Source organism: Crocodylus siamensis, chromosome 14, assembly GCF_052110815.1.
Source record: "Crocodylus siamensis isolate JL-2025a chromosome 14, ASM5211081v1, whole genome shotgun sequence".
Lineage (NCBI taxonomy): Eukaryota > Metazoa > Chordata > Crocodylia > Crocodylidae > Crocodylus > Crocodylus siamensis.
Window position 1 is genome coordinate 24,827,614 of NC_143408.1, and position 23,944 is coordinate 24,851,557.

At 42.6% G+C, this 23,944-nt stretch overlaps 1 protein-coding gene across 1 annotated transcript; it reads right to left on the reverse strand.

The window, feature by feature from the left end:
* Positions 1-269: 269 nt before the first annotated feature.
* On the reverse strand, positions 270-19,735 carry POU2AF1 (POU class 2 homeobox associating factor 1). Its single transcript, XM_090027861.1, has 5 exons — positions 19,648-19,735; positions 6,266-6,393; positions 4,876-4,918; positions 4,507-4,778; positions 270-2,639 (listed from the first exon to the last, which is right to left on the reverse strand). The coding sequence occupies exons 1-5, from the start codon at positions 19,661-19,663 to the stop codon at positions 2,328-2,330; spliced, it is 771 nt and encodes a 256-aa protein (XP_089883987.1). The 5' UTR covers positions 19,664-19,735; the 3' UTR covers positions 270-2,327.
* Between the last annotated feature and the right edge of the window lie 4,209 nt (positions 19,736-23,944).

Sequence of the window (23,944 nt, forward strand, 5' to 3'; positions counted from 1 at the left end):
ACATGAACAGAGGCATGACTTGCAAGAGTAAGGACTACTCCAGCGAGCCAGGTTTTGAGACCACTTTCAGGTCTTGGCATCTGTGTTCAGTGTACATTATATTCCAAAAATTAGTGCAAAGCCAAATCACTAATCTCTGTTTACATTTCTGCAAATATGCTATCAAGCTAACATTATTGATTTCAGACCAGCATGGTTATAGTGTGCCAAATGCCACAGCTAGGAAAAGAAAACACTCTAGGCATAGAAAAGTTACTGTAGATCTTTATTGAGGTTTTTTTTCTTTTTTTTTTCATTTAACAGAACAACCCAGAAAGAAATTCACAGACAACACATCATCACTGTGTACACACCAGGGGATTTTACATACAAGAAACTCAAAGAAGGTTAACACAAATTGTAGCAACCTCAGGTCTGATTCACAACTGTGTCACCCCAGTCCTAGACCAGGATAACTTGGCTGTCATTGCAAACCTGGAGTAAACAGTGGTGAACCAAGCCTCTGCTAGTTAATTTCTTTGCTGGGTTTTTCTGCAAATTTAAGCCACTAATATCATCAATAAGCCAAAATGACTGCAGTTTTCAGACAACTTTATGATCGCTGATATGATCTGATGCTTAAATCCTTTAGATTTGTCAATAGTTAATTTTGAAACCTGCTTTGAAATTCTTATGGACTTTCAACCTCATCCTGTAGTCCTTACTCAGGCAAAATCTGAGATGCCATTTGAAATATTGCCTGGTTAAGAAATGGAGCACTGGACACCAGTTCATGACAGTGTGAGGGAGCAGCCCTTTGAATAAATTCAGTCCAAAATGTTCTTCCAAATATAGAATCATCTGAAGATCCTGGGCTTTGTGAAGCAGAAAAACCCAGAGAAATTGTGTTCATCAGCTGGGAGTCCCCTTGGAAATCCAAGAAAAAATTAGCAAATGCTAAAAGAGATACAGCCTCCTGCAAGGATCTTGGTCTGTGGCATGGTGCCATTGAACACCAAAAATGCTCTTTACAACTGCATTACAGGGAGAAGTGCATGCTGCTCGCTTTCCAGGGAAGAAAAATAAACCAGCATGATGGTGCTGTTCAGGCCCATGACTTTAAAAGACTCTCAAATACTAGGAATATTGATAAGATACATTAGAGGCCTCAACAGCTGTGGTATTTAACGTGACCCATCCCCAGTTTCAGGGGATGTTGTATCATACATCATGATGATATATCATCATTCCAGTGGCTAAGGCTCAAGAGGAAGAGAAAGAACTGCAGTGCTGCCAGCTGCCTGCATTGCCACCTGCCTGCACTTTGTTGAAACACCAAGCGCCTGATTTTAGCAGGTCATTTATTTCCACGACCTTCTGTCGTGGAGCTGCACCTTGCAGAACTCCCCTTGGCTGGTATGGGCCCAGGGTCTGTTCTTTGTGTCACTACAGAAAAGCCATGCACTAATGTTATGGGGAAACATTTCACATGGAAATACTTCACTGCTGTGTAACAGCTCTGGGCTGATTCTGTAGCTCTGGGTCAAAAGGCGTCTGAGAATTTGGTCACCATGTTCGGTGAATGAAATCAGGATGCAAGTGCCCAATTCTTTGGGGGCAGCTCTGCAGCAATACAGAGCACCGGCTGCATCTCAGCACAGGCCCAAGTCGCAGCAGTTGTGTTTCTCATATCAGCCTTCTGCTTGGCTACCGAGTTGTGCTTACACAGGAGTGGAACTATTCCTAAACGTAGAATAAATATTTTCCAAAGGCGGTCTAGTTACAAGGATATGTCATTTCAGGCCCAGCACTATAACTGACCCTTTTTGAAACAACTTAAGGGTGGCAGTGGAGTTGGTGGAGTGAACAAAGCAAAAATAGATCTACGTAATATTTAGGCAGAGCTCTAGAAAATAGACCCGCAAAGTAAACCTGCTAATACTTTTGTAGGCAAGCGTGTCTTACCACATGCTACAAAAGGGGACTACAGCATTAGCAAACGTGCTACCAAAACACCTGTGTCAGTTTGAGACCACCCTGCACATCCCAGGATGAAATTCACCCCGGGCTGACAGCGAACACCAAATCTACGTACCTCTAGCACTCGATTTGAAAACGTTAATATGGTAAGCACATTAATGATGCGTAAGCCTTGTCCTCTGCATACAGGGGAATTTCACTGCAAGTTCAATTTTCATACTAAGGGAACAGTAATGGGGAATGCCAGGAACATCTTAAGAAGAAAAGAAATGGCCCAAAGCTACTTTTCTTCTACACTCAAAACTTGTGTTGCAAGTTGAAGTTTTGGGTGAGCAAGGAAAGCAGCATCAGGCCCCAAATACATGACTTTAAAGCCCTTCGACAGAGAGAGTGTTATTTAAAACATACGTATCGTTGTCGTCATCTTCTAGCAGCAGCTTTTCAATGGGCAGTGTGCTGATTACTCTTCTCGCGTCCTCCAGTTCCTGTGGGGCTGGCTCTGGGATGGAAATGGGAAGTGGGACAAACTGTGGCCCAGGAAGCGTGGAGGAAGCTGGCTGATACTGCAGGGTTGATGTAGGTAATGCCGAGATGGGTTGCGGCCACGGGAAATAGGTCAGAGGTGCTTGTTGGTCTGTCACCTCCAGCTGAGGCACCACAGCTGGAGTGGTGCTTCTGGGCTGTTAAGTACAAAAGAGATCAAAGTAAGAGCTTCTCAGTTTTGCTGCCAGCACTCCTTTCCCTGTCTTTGTGTAGGTGCCCATGGAGATGAGAATGGGAGATGCAACTCTTTTAAAAACCCATCTACCAGGAAGCCACAACAGGTGGGATCACACACTGCTGAACACACTTGTGCAAACTGTGCTCCCACCATCTTTCTATCCTCCTGTCCACCTTGATTCTTGTGAGCTTACAGGGCTGTCAGTTCATGATTAGGACAGGCTGCCTGTTTGACAGTGCCCTGTTAGCATGTGAGTGTATGAATAGGATGTGCCATGTAAGCAACAGAGGGCACATCTACATGTGTGCTTTCATGCACATTAGCCTATTTTAATGTGCATCAAAGCATCACCCCCCAAAAAGTGCTCTTTACCTAATGCACATTAAAATAAGCTAAAACGCATCTTTCCAGTACCCCACAATGCCGGTACTAGATTTAATGAGCATTACCTAAGGCACATTAATTGAATGTGTAGACACAGCCAGAATGCTGAACACATCTTGTCCTTCTCTAGGTTAAACAGTCATGGTCAGCATCATGTCAACCGACTCCTAAATACAGTTAAGCATAACTCGGTTGGCTAGGGAAAACACAATCCCTCTGGTAATGAAGTCCAGGAGATCCTGAATTTTTCAGTTCAGTGGCTGAACTGCAAAATGGAGGAAGAAGTGGGTGGAAGAAGGGAGGATCAGTCTGTGACAATCCAGACAGAACTTCATCTCCTTTTTCAGAAAGGCAAACAAAAGGAAAACAAGCATTTCATTTGCTTCAACCAGAAATCAGACTCCAATTCACAAATTACATTGGCCCTGAACACAAAAGCTATGGTTTTTGAAGAGTTCACAGGAAAAGTTTTGCCTGACTTCACAGAATGGTTTTATTTTTATTTTAAAAAATCCTAATGAACAATAAAGGTTGAAGCACTAGCTGAACACTCAGTCCAGAAGTTCAAGTGCAATTCTGCCCTATGGGACTGTCCAGACAACAGAGCCCATTGTGTATTTGATAGCTGATATTCTATGCATCTGAACAGGAGATGATAATTTATGGTTCACTGTAATTGTACCTTCTTGTGCACCATGAATCAAAGCCATAGGAATCCCCATTAAGCTAGATCTGATAGCAACAGAACTTTATTGCTTGCCATTATTCTTTTCCCACTGCAAACGATATTCTCCTAAGATAAAAATTGCTTATGGGCCGGATCTAGCTCCTGGTGAAATCAGGGGCAATCACACTATTGACTTCAATGGCAGCTGGTTGGATAAGGCCTCAAGAGAACAATGCAGAATGGCTTGTGCGTTAATTAGGTGGTAAGTGCTGCAGGCTTTGTGGGAGCTTGGAAAATGAAAGCTTTGTTGAGAAAATTGGATACTGTCCGACTTCAGCGCAGTCACTTTTTTTCATCCCTTTCAAACCATAATGATTCTCAGAATAATCCCCCTTAATTTTAAGGGTCAAGCAGAGAGGGAATCACATTAGACAAAATACCGACTGGAAGTTGTAGTTCACATAGAGAACCACATGGGAGATTCAGACCATGAAAAGATAGTTCCTGTGACAGTTGCACTGAGGGTGTATTCTCCCTCTGAACTATCCTCCCTTCAAATTTACTTCTGGCAAAAGAAAATAGGTCTGATTTTCCAGTGCCACTTCTGAAACTTTTACTGCAGAAACATCTCTTGATAATATGTGGGAATGCAGCATGGGTGCAAAGCCACCGAAGAAATAAGGGTAAATTTAGATATCAATTAAATCAGAGGCTTCTCACAGTTTTTATGGGAAACTATTTTGGCTTTTGTTCACTTGTGGCATCTTCAGCTTACCGCAAAGTTGGTGATCAGGGGCTGAGAGGTGTAAGTCAGAACTGACGATGGTCCAACAAGTGTGTAACTGGGACACATCGGCTGAACATACATGTCTGCTGTATATGGGCAGCTGACTGCTTCGTGTGACACGTAATCTGGGTAAGTCGTCCACTGAGTTAAGGGCTGAAGGGATGCAGGAGAAGGCTGGGAGAGCCAACCAGAACACAATGCCCCTTCCTCAGTAACTGGCAAAGCAGAGGCTGTGACATCCATGTCGATGCAAGGCTGGCCTGTAAAAGAAGATTAGAATTATTCAAAACATCAACCAAAGGCCTGGCTTGAAAATAAGCGGATAAGCAAATGGAAAGAATCGTTTGGAAGCATTACCAATGGGTGAATAGGATGGTAGTGGCTGATGGGGCAAAACCACCTGGAAAACAGAAAAGAACATTTAGATAGCAGTTATTGCTGTAACTGTTCAACCCAATCTCTCCTGAGAAACATTTGCCCAAGCCTGAAGTATCAATACAATAAATTCATTCCCATTCAATGCTTCATTGCACCTGCTTGGCTCAGCATACCAGTTGCGCATTAGCCAAATAAATATGAGAACAAACACTGGCAACTGCTCCAGGGTGAAGCACAACCTCATACAGAGGCCAAGTGCAAGATCTGTGGCACTGAGGTTTGCTGTGCTGCTCTGTTCCACAAAAGGAGTTTCATTTTCAGTGAGGAGCCAGTCAAAGTGTTTTCTTTTGGAAGAACGAATGCACTTAACCTAAGGCTAAGGAAGAAGTAGCTAGAGAACCGTCTTTCTAACGGTTTTAGTAGCTTTTAAAATTTTCATGCTTTACTTGGATGTTTTCTACAGAGCAGAAGATGTCTGGTACCTGTTTTACTTCATAACAGGTAGAAGTTTCTGCCAACTGTGAAGCAGGAAAACAAACTCTGTGGCGAACTTATCGGATGGACTGAAGCCAGAGGCTGGTATGCATGCAAGAAATTTTGCACGCATTTTAAGATGGTATTTTAAGATTGTATTTTCAAAAGAGCCTGAAAAAATCCTTCTCTTTGGAAGGATCAGGACCCTATTATATCAGTGTACCTCACATTTATGAAAAGGGAACCCTGGACAGATACCTAGCTTGGTGATGCGAGTACCAGCCTGTGCACTATCCACTTCCCAAGTTTTAGTCCCAGTTCTGACACTGCCTCTAGATACAAACTCATGTGGGAAAATCACTTTGTCCTGTCCATCAAGAGGCAGGATCCTGCAATGGACTGAATATGTCAACCTCAGTTCAACGCCAGGAGAGTTGCTCAGTCCCTTACACTTCTGAGCCAATAGACCAAGGATAACAATGTTTACTTACCTCCTGGGAGGTCATGAGGTCTAATTAATTAAAATAGGATAAAGAGGTTCAGTGTTTCACAGATTCACAGAAGTTTAGGGCTAGACGGGACCCCATGAGATCACCCCTGCTCTGGGCAGGAAAGACTGTGGGGGTCAAATAACCCCAGCAAGGTGTGTGTCCAGTCTCCTTTTGAAGATCTCCAGGGTAGGTGCATACACCACCCCTACTGGGAGTCTATTCCAGAGTCTGGACGCACGAACCATGAAGAAGTTTTTCCTTATATTCAGTGTATGATACAAAAACCTGTCTGATAGCTAAAAGTGGTCACCACAGACCCAGTTAGCTCAGGCTGGGATCAAGGACTGAGCTCCCATCCAGACAGAACGGAAGAATTTGCCACTTGCATCTCATTCCCCTCTTACCGTTGTCGCTGCGGTTGTGTTGGCATTGTGAAGGTTCCCACGCTTCCTCTTCAGGAGCTCCTTCACAGGTTCTTTGACGCGGACGCCCTGATAGGGTCGGGGCTGCTGCTGCTGCTCTGCAGTGGAGGCTGAGAAATATATTGCAATGACATTTATTTTTCTTTGCTTCTGTCTCAAATATCTTCACAAACCCAGTTCCACCTCAGAAAGCCCCAGTGCCATGCCCTCCCTTGCAGTCTGCCCTCTTAACACATTCCACTCCAGAGGTCCCTGCCCTGAGAATCAGTGCAACCTGCTGCCAGGGGAAGCCTCCAGACCTATGCCCGCTTCATAGTCATCAGTCTTGGCTGATGGCTATCACATCACATTGTTCCCCAGCAGCCTGTGGCCAAAAGCTCGGGGATCAGTCCTCAGCACGGCACTCTAAGCAGAGCACAGGATCGGGGTAGGTCTGAGAGCTAGGCCCAGAGGTTCTTCCGCCCCCAAACAAGACTATGGGAATTGGGTTACACTGTGCATGGTGCATAGTGAGCTGATTCTGTTAAACAAATAGAGATACCAGTCTAGTCATTTAAAGAGCCAGGGAGGATGTGGTAACTCATGAAAAGTGATTACTATTACACAGCACAATATTCCTGACCTTTACATCAACAAAAGCTGTAGAATTATGCTGTGTTCCTCCAGGGCATGGAGATGAACTATACATGTGAAACTGCATTATTTACATCTGTGTGGATATGCACGTGCACACACAAGTCATCATATACATATAGATACATATAATAAACTATATACATATAATAAACTATATACTTCTACTTGTGAATCCATGTAGCATTTTATATATATCGATGTGTATAAAAGAACACATGTGTATAAAGGAAGAATCTGACCCCTGTGTTGTAATGTATGGATAACACAACAGGTTGTTGGGTGCCTAGCACTGACCATAGTATAAAAATAACTTAGCACATAATTCATCCTAAGCACACACTCCAGTACTCTCTGAAATAGTGAACACTGTTTGTATTACCTTGAATGAAGTCCCATTCATTTTTTAATGAAGTTTTGTTTATTGCTTGCCAGCAGGATTGGAAGGTGCTTAGCTTGAGTGTGAATTGTGGCAGCTAACTGCTTACACAATCCACTTAATTTAATGGTGTTTTCTTTTGAACCTTCCCGCTTCTCAGAGTGCTCCTTTGATTTCTTCTTGCTCTGCAGCCAGGTATAACAATGGCAGATCACAGGTTTAAACCAATAAACTGCAGAGATCCACTTGGAAAAACTGAGCTGGCAACCAGTGAAAAAGCCTATCACAAAGTCTTGTGACATTTTGAGTCAGAGGAAAGTACAGTACTTAAGTACTTGATATTATTGAGCCTTATCAGGCTATAATTTCAGGGTAATTAATGGCACAAGGAGGCTGCATTTTATGAAAACTCAGGAAGCTATGATATTTATAAAACCACTGATATCAAGATGTGAGCTGCCGCACTTCCAAGGAACTCTGGTTTGTAAATACATCAGCTGAATAAATTCCCTTTCTAAAGATTCTGACCGGCTTGTATATTTGAGTATAACTGAATATACTTAAGTCCATATCAAATATTTAATTTAAAATATAATTCAACCCAAACAATGTTTATTTAAAGATACAACATATTCTTCATGAGATGAAACAAAATGATTTGAGTTTATTCTGCTTCTCTCTCGTCTATACATGTTGTTAAAGTAATAGATATTTTAATTGTTTTAATATTTATTACAGAATTTTCAAATGCAGCAGAAATATCTGGACAGGCTATCTTGTTCTTCTGTTTTAAGATATAAAACATAGGTCCCAGAAAGTTTTAAAGGTTTAATACTTTGCCTTCCCTCCCTCTACCTCCTGATCTCTTTACAGATGAAATTCTCCCCAATCCAGAGGATATGTGTGCTACCAACACCCTGACAATAAGGCTCAAATGAGACTTAAGCAAGACATAGGCCTGGTGGGGACTTGATGTCCAGGGGTTCTGGAAAAGTGAATTTGGTGAACCCTACTGAAATATGTGCCAGTCAGCCCATGTACAATTTACATTCTGGAACACTGCTGCACAAGAGCATCTGGTTATTAATTGCTTGCAAAATTAAAAATAAAGGGGGAAGGCAAAACACTGCTGATTTGCTGTAAAAATCAAACTTGCCTAAAACCTTGTTATAATTTCAGTTCAACCACTGAAACGCAGTCAGGTTGTTGCCTGTGCAAATCAACCCTGCATTTTAATCAGCGTTTCATGGGTTTCTTTGTTTCCGCTGGAGAACACGATATGAATAAAGCTGAATTCCTCTACATGTATGTAGCTCTTGGGCCAGATTCTCAGCTAGCAAAACCTGACATAGCTTCAATCGAAGCCAGAGCAGCTATGCCAATTTCCACCAGAAAAGAATGTGGCCCCTAAAAGCCACACTGGTTTTACCTGTAGTTTGTATAAAGAGAGAGGCCCAGATCCTCTGCTCATGTAAGTTCCACTGATTTTCAGGGACTTTCCATGATGCACACTCCCAGGTGGATTCACTGTAATATTGAACAAACCTTTCATGGACTAATGCAGTCTCTCTACCCCTTAGTTTCAAGATGTTGGTGCCCCAGTGCTACATTGCTCCTAAACGGTTGTCACTGATGCTGAATGCATACTACAGAAATTGTTACCAGAGGAAATGTTGCTATTAAGAGGTTGTTGCTGCAAGTGAGCATTGACTTAACAGGAAGGGGACTGGCATGTCTTGGACAGGACATGAGTGCGTCTTGATCTTAAAATGTAAGAAGTGCTTCAAACATTTGGCTGTTGTAAAGCTGCCTCAAGAATGGCACTGAAAGTTAAATTCCAAGCATTTCTTTTCTCCCCCCTAAAAGAGCAACTAAACTCATGTTAGAGACCTGGACAAGCCTGGGACCTTCCCTTCTGTTTACCCTTCCCTAATGCATAAATGGATTGCTGCTTCAGCAAGGAAATCTCATCCAAGTGCTGCATTTCAGTGGGAAGGGCTAGCTGCTGCATCCAAATTCATTTAATCATAACATGTTGAAAGGCTCTTGTAAATAGTGGTGATACTAGATATCATTCCAAAGAGGGGTTTAAAATGTTCTCATCCTTTCCCTAAAAAGAGGTTCTGCACCAGGCAGCTGTTGTGTAGCCATGTTGGAGGTGAATTTGCAGTTGTTGCAATTGCTGTTGTGCAGACGTGTCCTGATCAAGGAGCCAGGCCCGTCACGGGACCATAGAAGCAATAAGAAAACATTTCCCATCCCAGAAATATCACGACTAATCTCCCAGTATCAACAACTTGGAGACTGATTATAGTGAATGGAAGGGAATGATGATCACGATGCTTTCCCTAGTCTATTAGGTTTATTTGCATTTAGAAATGATTTAATTTATAATTTCCTGAACCTTTTGATGGCCATATTCTCCTCCCATTATTATGCTGCATGTCACCTTGCTAGAGTTCTGCCCTTGACTGCAGCTGAGCAGGGACTGAGCATTGCCTTATGCTCTGAGAAGTCCCACTAATTTCAAAGGTCTCCATTGCAGATTAGTGCACTGCTCGCTTTAAGTAAAGGGGGCAGTACCCGGCCCCAACTTTGTGGGGAAAACAAGGAGCCACTTACTGTAAAGGCTGATAAATATACCAATTCAGAGCTTCCTGTTTTAGCAGAATAACCAGAAAACCTGAACAAATGTGACCAAGTCTGCAGAAAGTATTTCGGTTCCCCCAGAGCTGACCTCCAGAAATAAAAATAAAGCTGGTGCAGCTGCTTTTTGACTGCTTGGGGGCACATGGTGTCTGAGCCTTATAGAAGAGTGGCAGAAAAAATGATTCCTTGCTTTGGTGTTGGGCAAAGCAAAGAAAGAGGATGGTTAGAAATGAAAAGCAACGTGAGGAAAGGTGATGTTCTACAAAGTCAGGTACTTTTCTCACTTAAACAAGCATGGGCATTGCATTCCTCAGCTTCGGGTGCAAGTTTTGTTTAAAAAATAAAGGAGCCCTGGCTCTACACTCTTCAAAGGAGGCTTCTCGGTGATTGACTGTGTTAGGTGCTGTGTGGGCACAAAGATGCATGTGAATATATTCAAGAAAAATAAATAAAAAGGCTTAGCAAAACTGAGAAGACGAATGCAAACAAATGGCCCAGGTTCATTTACACTGTTTCAGCGGCTTGACAGGGCTCCCACAATGCAAAACAGCTATAAATCTTGCTTCCCAAGCTTTTAACCCAGGTTAGCAGCTGTTTTTAGCAGTCAAAACAGTACAAATATCTGCAGGTCTAATCCAGAGTCCATCACAGCCAGAGGGAATGTTAGCAAGATTTCTGCATGTCGTTATTGCTCTAGTGAGCCTGCCTCTTCTTACACCAGCAGAAGCAAACCTCCAGGGGTTTGTTTGGCAATGTCATCACTCGTCGTTTTGTGGAACATTTGGCACCAATCCTGACAAACACCTAGCTCAGAGAACTATCCTGAGAATGCTGAGCTATCGCTCAAACAGTGGATGGAGATTACTGCAAGCTCAGTTCACTCACCCCACTAGAACTTGGGACAAACAGGCAAGAGACAAAGACAAAAAAAGTCAATATTGTTTCACTTCAGGTCTCTGAAGAGCCCTCCCAGGCCAGGCACTAATGGAATAAGAGGGAGTACTTAGGGATTAAGCTGACTGAAGACATGGTGGGTCCTTCCACCAGCAGCAGCAGGTTTTGTATTAGGTCCCTACTGAAGACTATTATGATCTAAGACTAATCAAGGTTGACACATTTAACTGTTTTCCACTTCTTCTCTTCTTGCACTTATTCTTGGGGAAAAAATCAGACTGGCCTTGCTGGCACTGAAGCCAGTATAAGTCTTGGCAATGAAGTCAGTGGGAATCTTGCCATTCACTTTGCTGGGAGCAGGCCCAAAGCCTGGATCATGGGTTTGCAAGAGCCTTGAGAACACATTGTACTAGATACCTTGGCAAAGAGGAGAGAAAAGCTGGGCAGATTAATGGCTCCAGCAGTGATTTTGTATATTTTAGTCTTCAATTCCTTTTGTCGCCCTGTGCTGAGGAGTATTTATTTGAGGTATTGCCATAGCTCCGAGCCCAACATTATCAAACTGCTGAGTGAGAAGTTATAATACTTTGCTCAAAGATTTGCCAGCACCTGATTCTGTGTGTGGGGTTTCCCCCATGGAGCCTTTTTAGGAGCTTTCCTTCTTAATAATCAACCCCAACATGCATGCTGGTGCTTTTAAACTGGCACTGAGACTGTGATTTTCTTAAAATACTTTTTCATAAGACTTAAAACCAAACTCCTGTACCACTCAGTTTCCAGCATTCCAGCTATAATTATTGCTAAGATGAGAAGTGAATAAGAACAGCTATCTGAAAATTGCATGGCCCAAGGCAGAAAAAAAGATTCAGATCACTGAATGCCCTCACTGCCCTGCATACGTATATGACACATGGACCAAACCTCTGTCCTTTTAGACTAGTTTCCCATCATGGCAATTTTCACTTTGAAATACATTGCTGATCTGTAAGGGTTTTTGCATGCCTGGCTGCCTACAACAGCAAGTGACACACTTCTCAGAGTTTCAGAAGATTTAGTGTTTCTTTACATGACAAGCTTATCAATTTATCAGCACAACTAGTGTAAATATTTTTTTCCTTTCCGGTTACCTCTTCAATATAATAAAAAAGACTACAGAAAAAATACAATGGAAATATTTTCTTATTTGCACTAACAGAGAAAAGCAAACAGTTACGTGACTAATAAAAAAGATCCAGGCGTTCGATTAACAAACCAATCTGACTTTTTTGGCTCCAGTCTTGAAAACTGAATTGTACAAAGCAACTGCTGACACCTTTGTCAGGCACAGAGAGCGCTAGGTTTGTGTTTTGTTTTTTTTAAAGAAAAGAAAAGAAACTACACTAAGCTATGTATATACAAGCCTGATGCACTGATTCTAAATCACTGCCTGCTTACAGTAAGATACCGATGTCAATTCAGCAGTAGTTATATAACACTATAAACCTTGTATCATCCTTGTTCACATCTTTGCTTTACATTGGCCTTGGAGAGTCAATCCCTTTCAGAGGTCTTTAAATATTTTTATATTGATTATTCAAACTAACAATGCTATTTTCAGACAGTTGCAGTTTTGGGTTTAGCAGGTGCTGGAAAGGGTTCAGCATGTGGTACAGACATCTGTGACAGCCAACATGGTTCTTTTTGTGTTCCTGATATTCTGATTCACAGTGATCCTTTCTGACCAAGTCCCACAGACCTCAGTGAAAAGCATCTCACGCTGATGAAATACACTTCTTACAGGCCACTCCAGGAAGTTTATTTACTCCGATTCCGTCTTCCCTTAGTGGCTTCATTGGCCACGGCATGCCTTAGCCCCTTCTGCCTTACAATCTGAGCAGTCCAGAGAAGGAATATCCTAAAAAGCCTACCCACATGCTTCCACCATGAGACGGGGACCAGGATTTAGTCCTTTGTTCTATTGGTACCAACCTTCCTTTTTAAGCCTGAAGAAGAACCAGGATAAGCATCACTGGGCAAGCCTACATGTGAAATTAGTGCAATGGAATAAACTCCAGTGCAGTTTGTGATGGAGTTTATTGCTCCCAGGTGCAGCATTTACATATGTGCCCAGAACTGCAGGACATTGAGCTGGGGTAGCATGGCCCGGCTGCGGAGGAGCTGTGGAGGGGCTGGCTGGGGCACAAGGGTGGTTCAGTGTGGGACTAGCCAGCAAGCAGCCCTGCACTGAAGCACCCATGTACCCCAGCCAGCTATGCCAGCATCTACATGTGCAGTGCAGCAGAGTAAATAACTCCACCATAGAATAGTACTTGTGTTTGGCAGTACTATAACTCCATCCTAATAACGCTGCATGGGTGCTAAATAACTCCATCCTAATAGTACCGCATGGTTAGACAGTGACGTTTTACTGTGGAGCTAATTTGTCAAGTCCTCAGTAAATGTCTGATGTAAGCACGCCCACTGGTTTCAGACCCAGACCAAAACCACATGCTCTGATGGAGCTGGAGGCAGGTTACTAACTGACCTGGCTAATGTCCCACTAGACAACAGAGGATATCAAGCATGAATATTCTCTCTTCATTGCATTTAAGTGACAGAACTTCATGGAAGAGAATTATCCATTGATTTACCACTCTGTCAGTAGGTTGTCTGACTGACATGGACGTGCCTGTTTCTCCTGGAACGCTGCGATAACATGACCCAGAGCCACATCTCTGCATGTTATAGCCTGTTCACAAGAGCAAACACGCAGCAGCTTCTGAGTATGGGTCACATTCTCAATTTCCCATGAAGCATTACAGTATTATTATAAGCAATGCTGACAATTAGAGCTGGTTAGGAGTGGATTATGGCATGCATTGTTGGTCACAATAGGGGTGGGTATTTCAATAAACATTTAGTTAACTGCAAAGCGCTAAGCAAACATCTAAGCAGAGTGTTTGCTCTACAATTTAAAAAAAATTCCCTTTGAGCAAAAGCTAAGGTACCAAAGTGGTGGTTCATTGCAAAACATGAGGACATGAATGCTGGGGACTGTTGAGCCTAATTAACACTGCGAATCAATAAACCAAACATTGAACCTACCTCAAATGCAACCGTGCATTTATTGATCATGTTTGATTGGGACTGATTCCAATCTCTTGTCCACTGGAATGAATGAGCAGCAACCACTGAAGTCAGTGGAGTTACCCAAAGGTAAAGTAGCACAAGTGATAAAAGAATTATGCCCGATATCTTTATTGTGTTCATGCTTACACTGGTTTTGAATAACGTGATTAGTGGCATTGTAAGGAGCAGCAAGGAATAAACTTTGCTTTAGCTCATGCAGCTTCCGATCAGTCCTGTCTTCTGCTCCACCGTTTGAGCCTACTAACTACTCAGATTCGTGAGAATCCTGCTTTTTACAGGTTGTTCACCTCTGGTTCTGTGAGAAAGCTTTTGTCCAGTCTGTCTGATGGAAAACAAAGTGAAAGGCCTGGGCACCCGTTCCAGTGATTACAAGAAGTTGATGCAGAGCCACAAAAGCGATCTTAGCTTTGCTTTTATACTGATGGACGCTAAACTTACAGGACCCTCTGATGAGACACAGGGACCCATGTGGAGTGCCTGCCAAAGACACCTGCTGCTTTCACCGCTGCAGAGAGCAGCTAGAAAACACCTGCGGACATTCAGGGTCTGATGCGGGGTCCACTGAAGCCAACAGGAGTCAGTAAAAAATGTCCAGCTTTCAGAAACTCAGAACCCACATTATAGAGAAAACTGAGATCTGCTTATGAAAAGTGACTGGCCTGTGCGTTTCATCCCCCACCTCCTAATACCTATCGATAGCCCACAGTAGCGTTTCCATTTTAGTAGAACAAGATTTCCACTTAATTGCTAATATGGTCATTCACAGAGCCTGACACCTGGGTTTTGCAACACCCACGTGCTTGATTCTTGTCCTATCCATGTTTCCCAGAGTGTTTTTACCAAATCTAGGACTCACAAGACGCAACACATGGCAGTTTCAGCTTTCAGTCTCGTTATCTAATACTTTCGAAGGGTGTCTAAAACCTCAAATCTGTTGTTATGTGCAGTAAAAGCTTCATGTGATTTAAAAAATCATTTTAAAGGTGCCTAGGGAAATTAAGCCTGCAGCTCCCATTGAAATTCCACTGAATGTAGAGGCTTTAGAAATTCTATTTTGCATGCCTACATGATTTAGGAGCCTGAGATTGATGGACTGCATTGGTTCCCACATCACTTCAGTGCTTTTTAAAACTTTATCACCAAAACTTTGGAAAAATCTTACCTGTAAATCAAATAAGCCATTAAAGCTATTCCCCCCAAAAAATCACCGAAAAAGAGGGAGCAGCATTTTCCCCACTCTGTGGCTGTTAATTTTGATCAAGTTAGAGCTATAACAAGGGTTTGAATCCATTGACCAGACTCCGATTCCTGCAAAAACATGGGAAACTCCTAACAGTCAACTGTATTCTGCCGTGGGTGGGGATTCTTTCATGCTACACTGCACTTAGTCTGCAAAAGTGATGCACTGGGCCCCATGGTTGCAGAGGCGCGTACACTGTCTGTGCAAGGACTTCAAGGGCACTGCTACCCGTGAAGAAAGCACAGCTTGTGCAGAAGTCCTTGGAGGCTCAGGTCTTAGGCTGTGAGCTGGTTAGGGCAAGGATGAGTTTTCTGCAGTGCATCTATATAGTGCTTAGCACAAAGGACTCCTGGCCTGGCTTAAACCTCTGCTGTGACACTAATAATAAACAGCAGCCGTAAGACAATTCCCTTCAAATCAGCGCACATGTATTTAAATCTTGTGTCATTCTTGTGGCCTTCAATCCCTTAGAGCTGGGAAACAAGTGGGGCTGGTACCATTCCTGTTGTACTTCTTACTGTTCTCAAGTTCTTTTCCTTTCAGACTGCGGGGGGATGTGGGCACACTAGAAGGGAGGAATAGGCTGCAGTCGGACCTAGACAGGTTACAGGGGTGAGCGGATGAGAACAAGATGGGTTTCAACACTGACAAGTGCAAGGTGCTGCACCTGGGGAGGAAGAGCCAGCAGCATACCTACAGGCTGGGGAACTCCCTTCTCATCAGTGCAGAGGCAGAAAAAGATCTTGGAGTCATCATTGATGCCAAAATGAACATGGGCCGACAGTGCGAGGATGCGGTCAGGAAGGCCAGCCGTACCTTGTCATGCATCCACAAATGCACCTCGAGCAGATCCAGGGAGGTGATCCTCCCCCTCTGTGCGGCACCGGTCAGGCCGCAGCTGGAGTACTGCGTCCAGTTCTGGGCGCCGCACTTCAGGAGGGATGTGGACAGCATGGAGAGGGTCCAGAGGAGGCCACTCCCATGATCGGGGGCAGCAGGGCAGGCCCTACAAGGAGAGGCTACGGGACCTGAACCTGTTCAGCCTCCAAAAGAGAAGGCTGAGGGGGATCTAGTGTCCTGTTACAAACTAGTCAGAGGGGACCAGCAGGCATTGGGGGAGTCCCTGTTCCCCCGAGCACCGCCAGGAGTGACCAGGAATAACAGTCACAAGCTGGCAGAAGGGAGATTTAGGCTAGATATCAGGGGGCGCTACTTCATGGTCAGGGCGGCTAGGATCTGGAACCAACTTTCAAGAGAAGTGGTGCTGGCTCCCAACCTGGGGGTCTTTAAGAGGAGGCTAGATGAACATCTTGCCAGGGTCATTTGACCCCAGTACTTTTTCCTGCCATGGCAGGGGGTCAGACTCGATGATCTGCTCAGGTCCCTTCCGACCCTACCAACTATGAAACTGCATCTTTCCAGCTTCCCTGTAAAACCTAAGGTGAGCTCTCAAATTCCATTCTTGGCATCTTCCCCCTAGATACAGGGACTGAGCAAATATTGCTGGCTCTGACCTAAGTGCTATGACATTTCAGCACCATGGCCTTGACAGGATTTGCAAATCTACCCAGACAATTTTAATACAAGAGTGGTCTTTGTGTATTGCTTTGCTGTCTAGCTGTCCGTCGCTATAGCTACATTTATTCTATTCAGGTCCTTATTCCATCCTCATCACTGAGGTAAGCAAGTACCTGAAGTTGCATTTGGCATTTGGGTTTGAACAGACTTTCCTTAAGAGACTAATGGCAAAAGGAATCCTACAGAGGCAAGTGCCAGAATCCCGTTGACTTTCATTGGCATTTGGGTCCCTATCTCCTTTAGGTTCAATCCTGCTTAGTAGCCACATTAGCAGATGATTAATTCCCTAGGAAATAATGGCTGGGATTAAAGCTACTTTTCCACGGACATGTATTTCTCCCTGTTCCTTTTCTGTGATTCTGCAATACATACATTTCACGATCACAGAACATAAGAGTAACTCATAAGAAAGCAATTTACCTGAAGAATGGAGACTGCCAAACCCAACAGCTGTCTATAAGATCGAGTCCTGAGTTATTAGCTTGGACAAGCTAATTGTTTAGATAAGTGGCAGTGCAGCACTGTGCATGCAGCAAGAGAGAGCGATCCCCATGACGTTCCAAGTTCACATTTAGGGTAACGCATCATCTGCTCTTCAAAATTGCATGGAAGAGACAAACAGCTCCGTCAAACTGATTATTATCTATCCGCCTACAGCCCGTTTTACTGTTACGTCTGAACAACTCACTGTCTCCTTCTTGTATTTAAGCATTTCTGTAAGGCAGGGAAGTATTGTCCCCATTTGTCAGGGAGGAAACAAGGCCCAGAGAGATTAAGTGACTCATCCATCGGAGCACTGCAAGACTGTGGTATAGCAAGGAAGGGATCTCAGATTTCCTGAACCCTAGCCTAGTTTCCTAACCACTTGAGGCTTCTTCCTCCCTCCAGAGAAAACTAAAGCAGTTAACTCCATATTACACTGAAACAGGAGGTGGTGAGCTTATTAAAAATTCAGGGGCTTCACTTCTAGAAAGTAACTATTAATTTAGATTTAAACAAGGGTAAACCATAGGTTTCCGTACCCTAATATGTACTTAGGCATACAATAAAATATCAGTAGCAAAAATCATCACTGCAAACCAGAACTCAGCTAGCCACCCACAACACTTATCTGGACTGGACAGAATTATAGCACGTCCACTGGCCACTTTATTGCTTGTTGTGAAAAGTTTTCCCTAGTTAGGGAAACCTATCAAGGTACTTGCTACTTCTTAACATATCCAGGAAGTATTGCTATAATAATTGAGTCTAGGTTTGAAAAGTAATGAGGCGCTCTGGGGATGGAACTTGGGGAAGGTATTGCGCAGAGGCTGCATTGTCTGCAGGCTGCCAGAAGGAAGCACCCAACTCTTCATATTGCAGTCATCTCCCCTGACCTAGGCCTGCAATTCTTGTTCACCTTTGAAAAAGTTACGTATGCATCTAAATCACATACCATAGCATTCGGCATGGCTGGTCATTCTGACTACCAAAGCCATTAAACCTTGAATACATGCCCTTCTTGTACCTAAAAGCTAAGATGCACAGAAGCTAATCTTTTGCAACACATTTTTAAAACCCCAGTTCCACACCAAATGCACCAATGATTATTAAGATTGGGAAAGATGAGAAGAAATAAATCGCTGAAGCACTCCAATGTGTTAATATTTCCTTGCTACTTGATTTTGTAGCCCATAGCATAATTATAAAAGTGATTCTTGCTACCCCCCGCTTCCCTCCAAAAAAATTCCAAGACAAAGGAAAAATATTTACATTTGTGATCCAAAGAAAACGTGCATAATTGTTGATTACCTCAAAATAATAGATGTACATAAAACTGGTTTTTGTATAATCTTTCATCTATAACAGAATGGAAAAGAAGCTTCATTTTTATTCCATGTTAGTCAAATCACTGAAAAATGTTTACAAAATTAGTCCTTTCCACTCAGGTATGCTTTAGTACCGGTTAAATAAATAGCGTAGAGTACGGTGGGGTAGAGGATATCCTCACAGTTGCAAAAACAAATACTACCTATAGAAATATGCATGGTGAGAATAAAAGAAGGAAAGAAAAGGAGCAAATTCTACCTGTATGACAGCAATCACTAAATTCCCTGAGAAAAGTGCCGCCAAATGGCACGACATTATTTTTTTAAACAAAGCCATTGATACAATTTTTATAATGACAATATGTTTACTTCCTGTTAACTCATAACTGTACTGCTTTGACTCCGGTTTATTCCTTACCTTTTTCAATAGGTTACTCTCTCTTTCAAGATTTGCAGTATATAAGAAGATAAACAGAGTGGCTGGCAATACAGTCTATTTTTAATAAAAGGTAATAATTATTGACCAGCTCTTCAACTTGTGGCCTAGTCCTATTGGCACCCTTCTGTTTTCCTATTGAGGATCTAGCCTTAAACATATGAGCATAATTTGCAAGTTGAGATATTGAAATAAATTGATAGTCCCCTGACTGGATGATATAATTCATGGTAAAAAGTTGTGTTTACATAAAACCAGATACAAAAATAAGATTTATCACAGGTTTCACTTTTAAAAGGAAAATTCTGTGGTAAATAACCACTATGATCTTTGATAGAATACCTTGTATCCTGTTACTGTTTTTATGAATCATAGTCTTCCATTTGATTCAGAATGATTAACAGCAACAAAGCAGTGATGCTGTCCTGTGTTACTATCCAGGCTGGAAAATTAGCATCACACATCTTAATATTTGTCTTTCTTAAGCTGTACATGTCTCAATAAGTGACTATGGTCTGATCTCCTGTGCTAGTCTGATGCTGACTTAGCGACAGTATTCATATGATCATTATTTTTCATTGTAGTTACGAAAAACAAAGGCAATCAGAACTCACTTACATTTTTGCCAGTGCATATTCTGTGGCGGGATGGAGCCTTTTCTCTTTGCAGAAGATGGGTTGGCTTTTTAATTGCTAAATGTGTTTTACTCCTGTACAAGGGATGTGATAACTGCCTGTCAGGATGTTTCTTTCAGCTTTTTAAAAGCCCTGAGTTCCCGCTGTGTGTGTGATGTCATCACATCCTCCAACCACAAGAACTTTTATATTTTCCTTTACTCTGTGTTATTCTTCACCACATTATACAGTTTCTCCAAGGCCAGGGGGTTCTGGAAGATATTATGCATAAGAAACACCGTGGATCACCTAAACATTTTTTAAACAAATATGAAGACCCAGAACCGGCGGCCGATGGGAGTTTTCTCTGAGTGAGGTGTGCAAAACAGGCCTGTGGGGTTCTACAGCAGGAAAACCTTTGAATAAGATTTGGATCTTCTCTTGGGTTTAAGATGTGCCTAACTGAGGCCAGACTTCAGCTAGTGTAAATCGACATGACTACTTGCCTCAGAGCTGCGCCAGTTTACCCCTGGTGACAATCTGGCCCTTTCATGTTCAACACTTTTAAAACACAAGTGTGAGCTCAGTGTTTTCTCCTGCCTTACGAGAATCTTTAGGTCCCTGGGGTCACTAAATATGAACCCATGAGGAAACACCTGTAAACACTTCAAGCCCCATTAAACGAAAATGTCCTCCATTTGAAAAAGAAAACCAGTTGGGTTTTTTTCTGTTTTGTTTTTGTCGAAATACTATAACATTTCCTATGAAAAACACGGCCACAGAAAAAAATTGAGGAGGTACTGATTCCCTTTCTGAAGCTGCGTGGTGGAAGGAACATGGAGAGGGAGAGTTGGCAGAGTCCTTTAAACAAACTTCCCAACTTATCCTTTTATCATAACTCTGCTGCATGAATATTAATCAATCTTCCCTGCGCACACTAGAAACAGGCAGGTGTTACTCTCCCTCTCCTAGAGCTGAAGCTTGAAGGCATAGGGGACTTCTGAACACTGGACTTGAGGGTACATTTCTGAAGACTAACGAGCCAAATTTCTACTAAAGTGGCTGTCCACTAGTGCTGCATGATAAATCAGTAGCAGCCCAGAGCTTAGGGGGTCGCGACTTCCTGTTTTCAGACCTCCCATTCACTGCTCTAAATGACGTGGCCTCCAAAATTACGTGCCGGGACCACATCCCTCGTTCTACAATAAACCGAATCAGGCAGAAAAGAAGCCTCATTTAAGATTTCATAGACTTTATAGATTTCATAGATATTTGTGCTGGAAGGGAGGGTGACCTCCTGAGGGCACGAAGTCAACTAGGGTCAAAGGATCCCAGCAATATAAGCATTCAGCTGATTCTTGAAAGTGTCCAGAGTTGGTGCTTGCACCACCTCTGGCTGCAGTCTGTTTCAGGCCTTGGGGGCTCAGACAGTGAAGAATTTTTTTCCTTATGTTCAGTCTAAAATGGCCTTGCAGGAGTTTGTGACCATAGGACCTTGTCATCCCTGGGGGTGCTCTGGTAAACAGGTGTTCCCCCAGATCCTGATGCATATTCCTGATGTACTTATAGGCTGCCACCAAGCGCCTGGCCCCAGAAAGCTTCAATGGGAGGGGAGGATCATGGTCCTGCTTGTACCATTTTGCAATACATTAAATTTATTAAATAAGTCTTATTTATTGAATACATGTGAAAATGTAACAAATAAAGGGAATCAATCATATACATATTACAACATTAATAACACACTTCTATTATTTTTCAATTATTTTCCCTAAAGAAAATCAGGATGAAAGAAAACAAAGCCTATCTGCCTAGTGCGTTCCTCCTGTTCAGCAACAGGATCCACCACATTTGTTCTCAAACAACGTGGCATTATTAGCCACATTTTGCATAGCAATATTCACTGCCAATTTGTGCAGTGTAATATCCTTTTTACTGTTAAAGCTTAGTAACAGCAGGCACTTGGTTAACTAACACTTCATAGATGGGTAGGTGAGATAGGACCTGGTCTGAGGATCACTGTAGTCAGTGAAAGTCTTTCATTCATGTCAATGGGGTTTTAATTAGATACAGTTTCCCACGCTCTGTGAGGCCTCTACTCCCTAAAAATGTGTGATATTTCTCCTTTAAAATTAACTGAATTTTGCATATCACTGTAGCACTCCTTTAATTTGTAATTTGTATTAACACTTGTCCTGGTAACACCAGTAACTCCTCTCCTAACAAATGAGGCCCTTTCAAAACCAGGGTCTGATCACAGACCCACAGAAAATGAGGGTGAGCAGGGACCTCAGGAGGTCACATCTAGTCCAACCATCTGCTCAAAGCAGGACCAGCCCCAATTAAAACATCCCAGCCAAGGCTTTGTCTACCTGGGTTTTAAAAACCTCCAAGGATGGAGACTCCACTCTCTGGGTAACCTGCTTTACTACCCTCCTCTTGAGAAAGTTTTTTGTAATATGTAAACTAAACCTCCCTTGCTCACATCACAGCCTCTTGATCTTACCTGAGCTTTATTTAAAACCTTTTTGTACAATGCAGTTATATAAGGAGTCACAGGGGCTCTAAATAGATGTTGTCTATGCCCAGGATAAAGCCTTTTGTCCCAGGATCTTACAGACACACACATCCCATGTCCTGCTTCCAGTCACTCTGAGCTAAGTGGGATAAAATGTGCTAATGTTTTTTTTTCATGGGGCACAGCTGCAGGCATCTGTAAGGGCACTGCACTTTTTTCCATGGACAAGCCAGGCAGGCTTTATGTTTTTGCTGTCTGAGAAGCAACAGTTCAGCTTGGAAGGGCAACATGTGTAACTGCTTGTGCCCTGCCTGTTTTGATCCGGGTTGAAGCCCAGGACAATTAAGCCCGCATCAAATGACACAACTCAGCAGGAGTTTAGCAAGAGTAAAGAATCAGTCCAAATAAGAATTAAAAAATGTAGAGGACTGTAGAAATCTAATTCTAGCCCAGTGCTTCCATAGGAAGTCTTCACGTTCTAATACTATATGGTTGTATTAAATTTCAAGGGAAACAGCATTTTAAGAGAGGCCCCTGTCAGGGGGGGGGAAAAAAAAAAATCAAGAAATAAATCAACTAAATAAATCCAAGTGAAACAAATAAATATGTCTCAGTATTTTAAAAGTATGCACGAGATGCACAACTGTATACACTCCAGTTGCATTCTGACATCTGTCTCATGGGATTTGCACACCACATTTCTGTGCATATGGAACCCCACTTGCACAAGTACATGGGATACTATGGATGGGTGCAAACACACACACACACGCCTCAGAGTTGATGTTCAGGTACAATAGATCTAACTCTGATATCTTAATGCACTAGACACTGAAAAGCCACATGCTACACCAAGTCTCCCAAAGTTAAACTTTTAATAGATATCTTTATAGGAATACTTCAATTATCTGAAGCTATGCTGCTAAAAGACTTGTTGTAATAAACATCTAAAATGAGGAAGTTGCAAAAGAGCTTGTTATCCACAGATAAAACAGCCCAAACTATTTTGGTGGTTGACAGTCAGTCATCCATTTCCATGCTTTAGACACAGTTATAAGATAAACCTCTGATGTATTACCAAAGAACAGTTCTTCAAAACACAAACTTCACAATTGTTTCTCTCTCTATATATATATATATATATTGCTTGATGGGTAAACACATTACAAAGCAAAACAGGAGCTCTATTGGTTTTCTGCTCTCATTAACGTCCACCCTTCCATGGGCCGGGAACCAAATTCCTCCACAGCACATCCAGTTACGTATCAGCTTGAGCAGACTGTTGTGCCTTTGCAGGTTTCCGTGAAGTTTTGTAAAACCCTGGGATACAGATCCCCCAGATCTCAGACACTTCAGCTTCACTGATTCTAGCCACATACTAAATGGAGACTTGTCTGTGTCTTGGATGGGGAAGTTTCATCTGCCAGGGAATCAAGGGCTAGATTTTGAGTTATACACCTAATTACCTTTAAAACCAGTGCCCAAATCTTATTTGACAGACATTCTAGTTTTCTTTACCAGGTTTAGGGACAGTAGGAGAAGAATGCCAGTGGATGGCCAAAGTCTGTTGTAAATGGCTGGGGTGCAGACTTGCAAATCTTCATACAGTCTCTCCAGCTCTCAAATTATTGCTATAGCCCTAATTTTATAATAAGGAAACAAAGAAACATGCAAATAGGACAAAAGCTATAAGTATAAAAGTCTGTAGTCAGGAGTCACTGTCATAGTGATCTCAGACCCACAGTTACTGCACGTACGAGGAAATCTGCACCCTTTGCCCAGA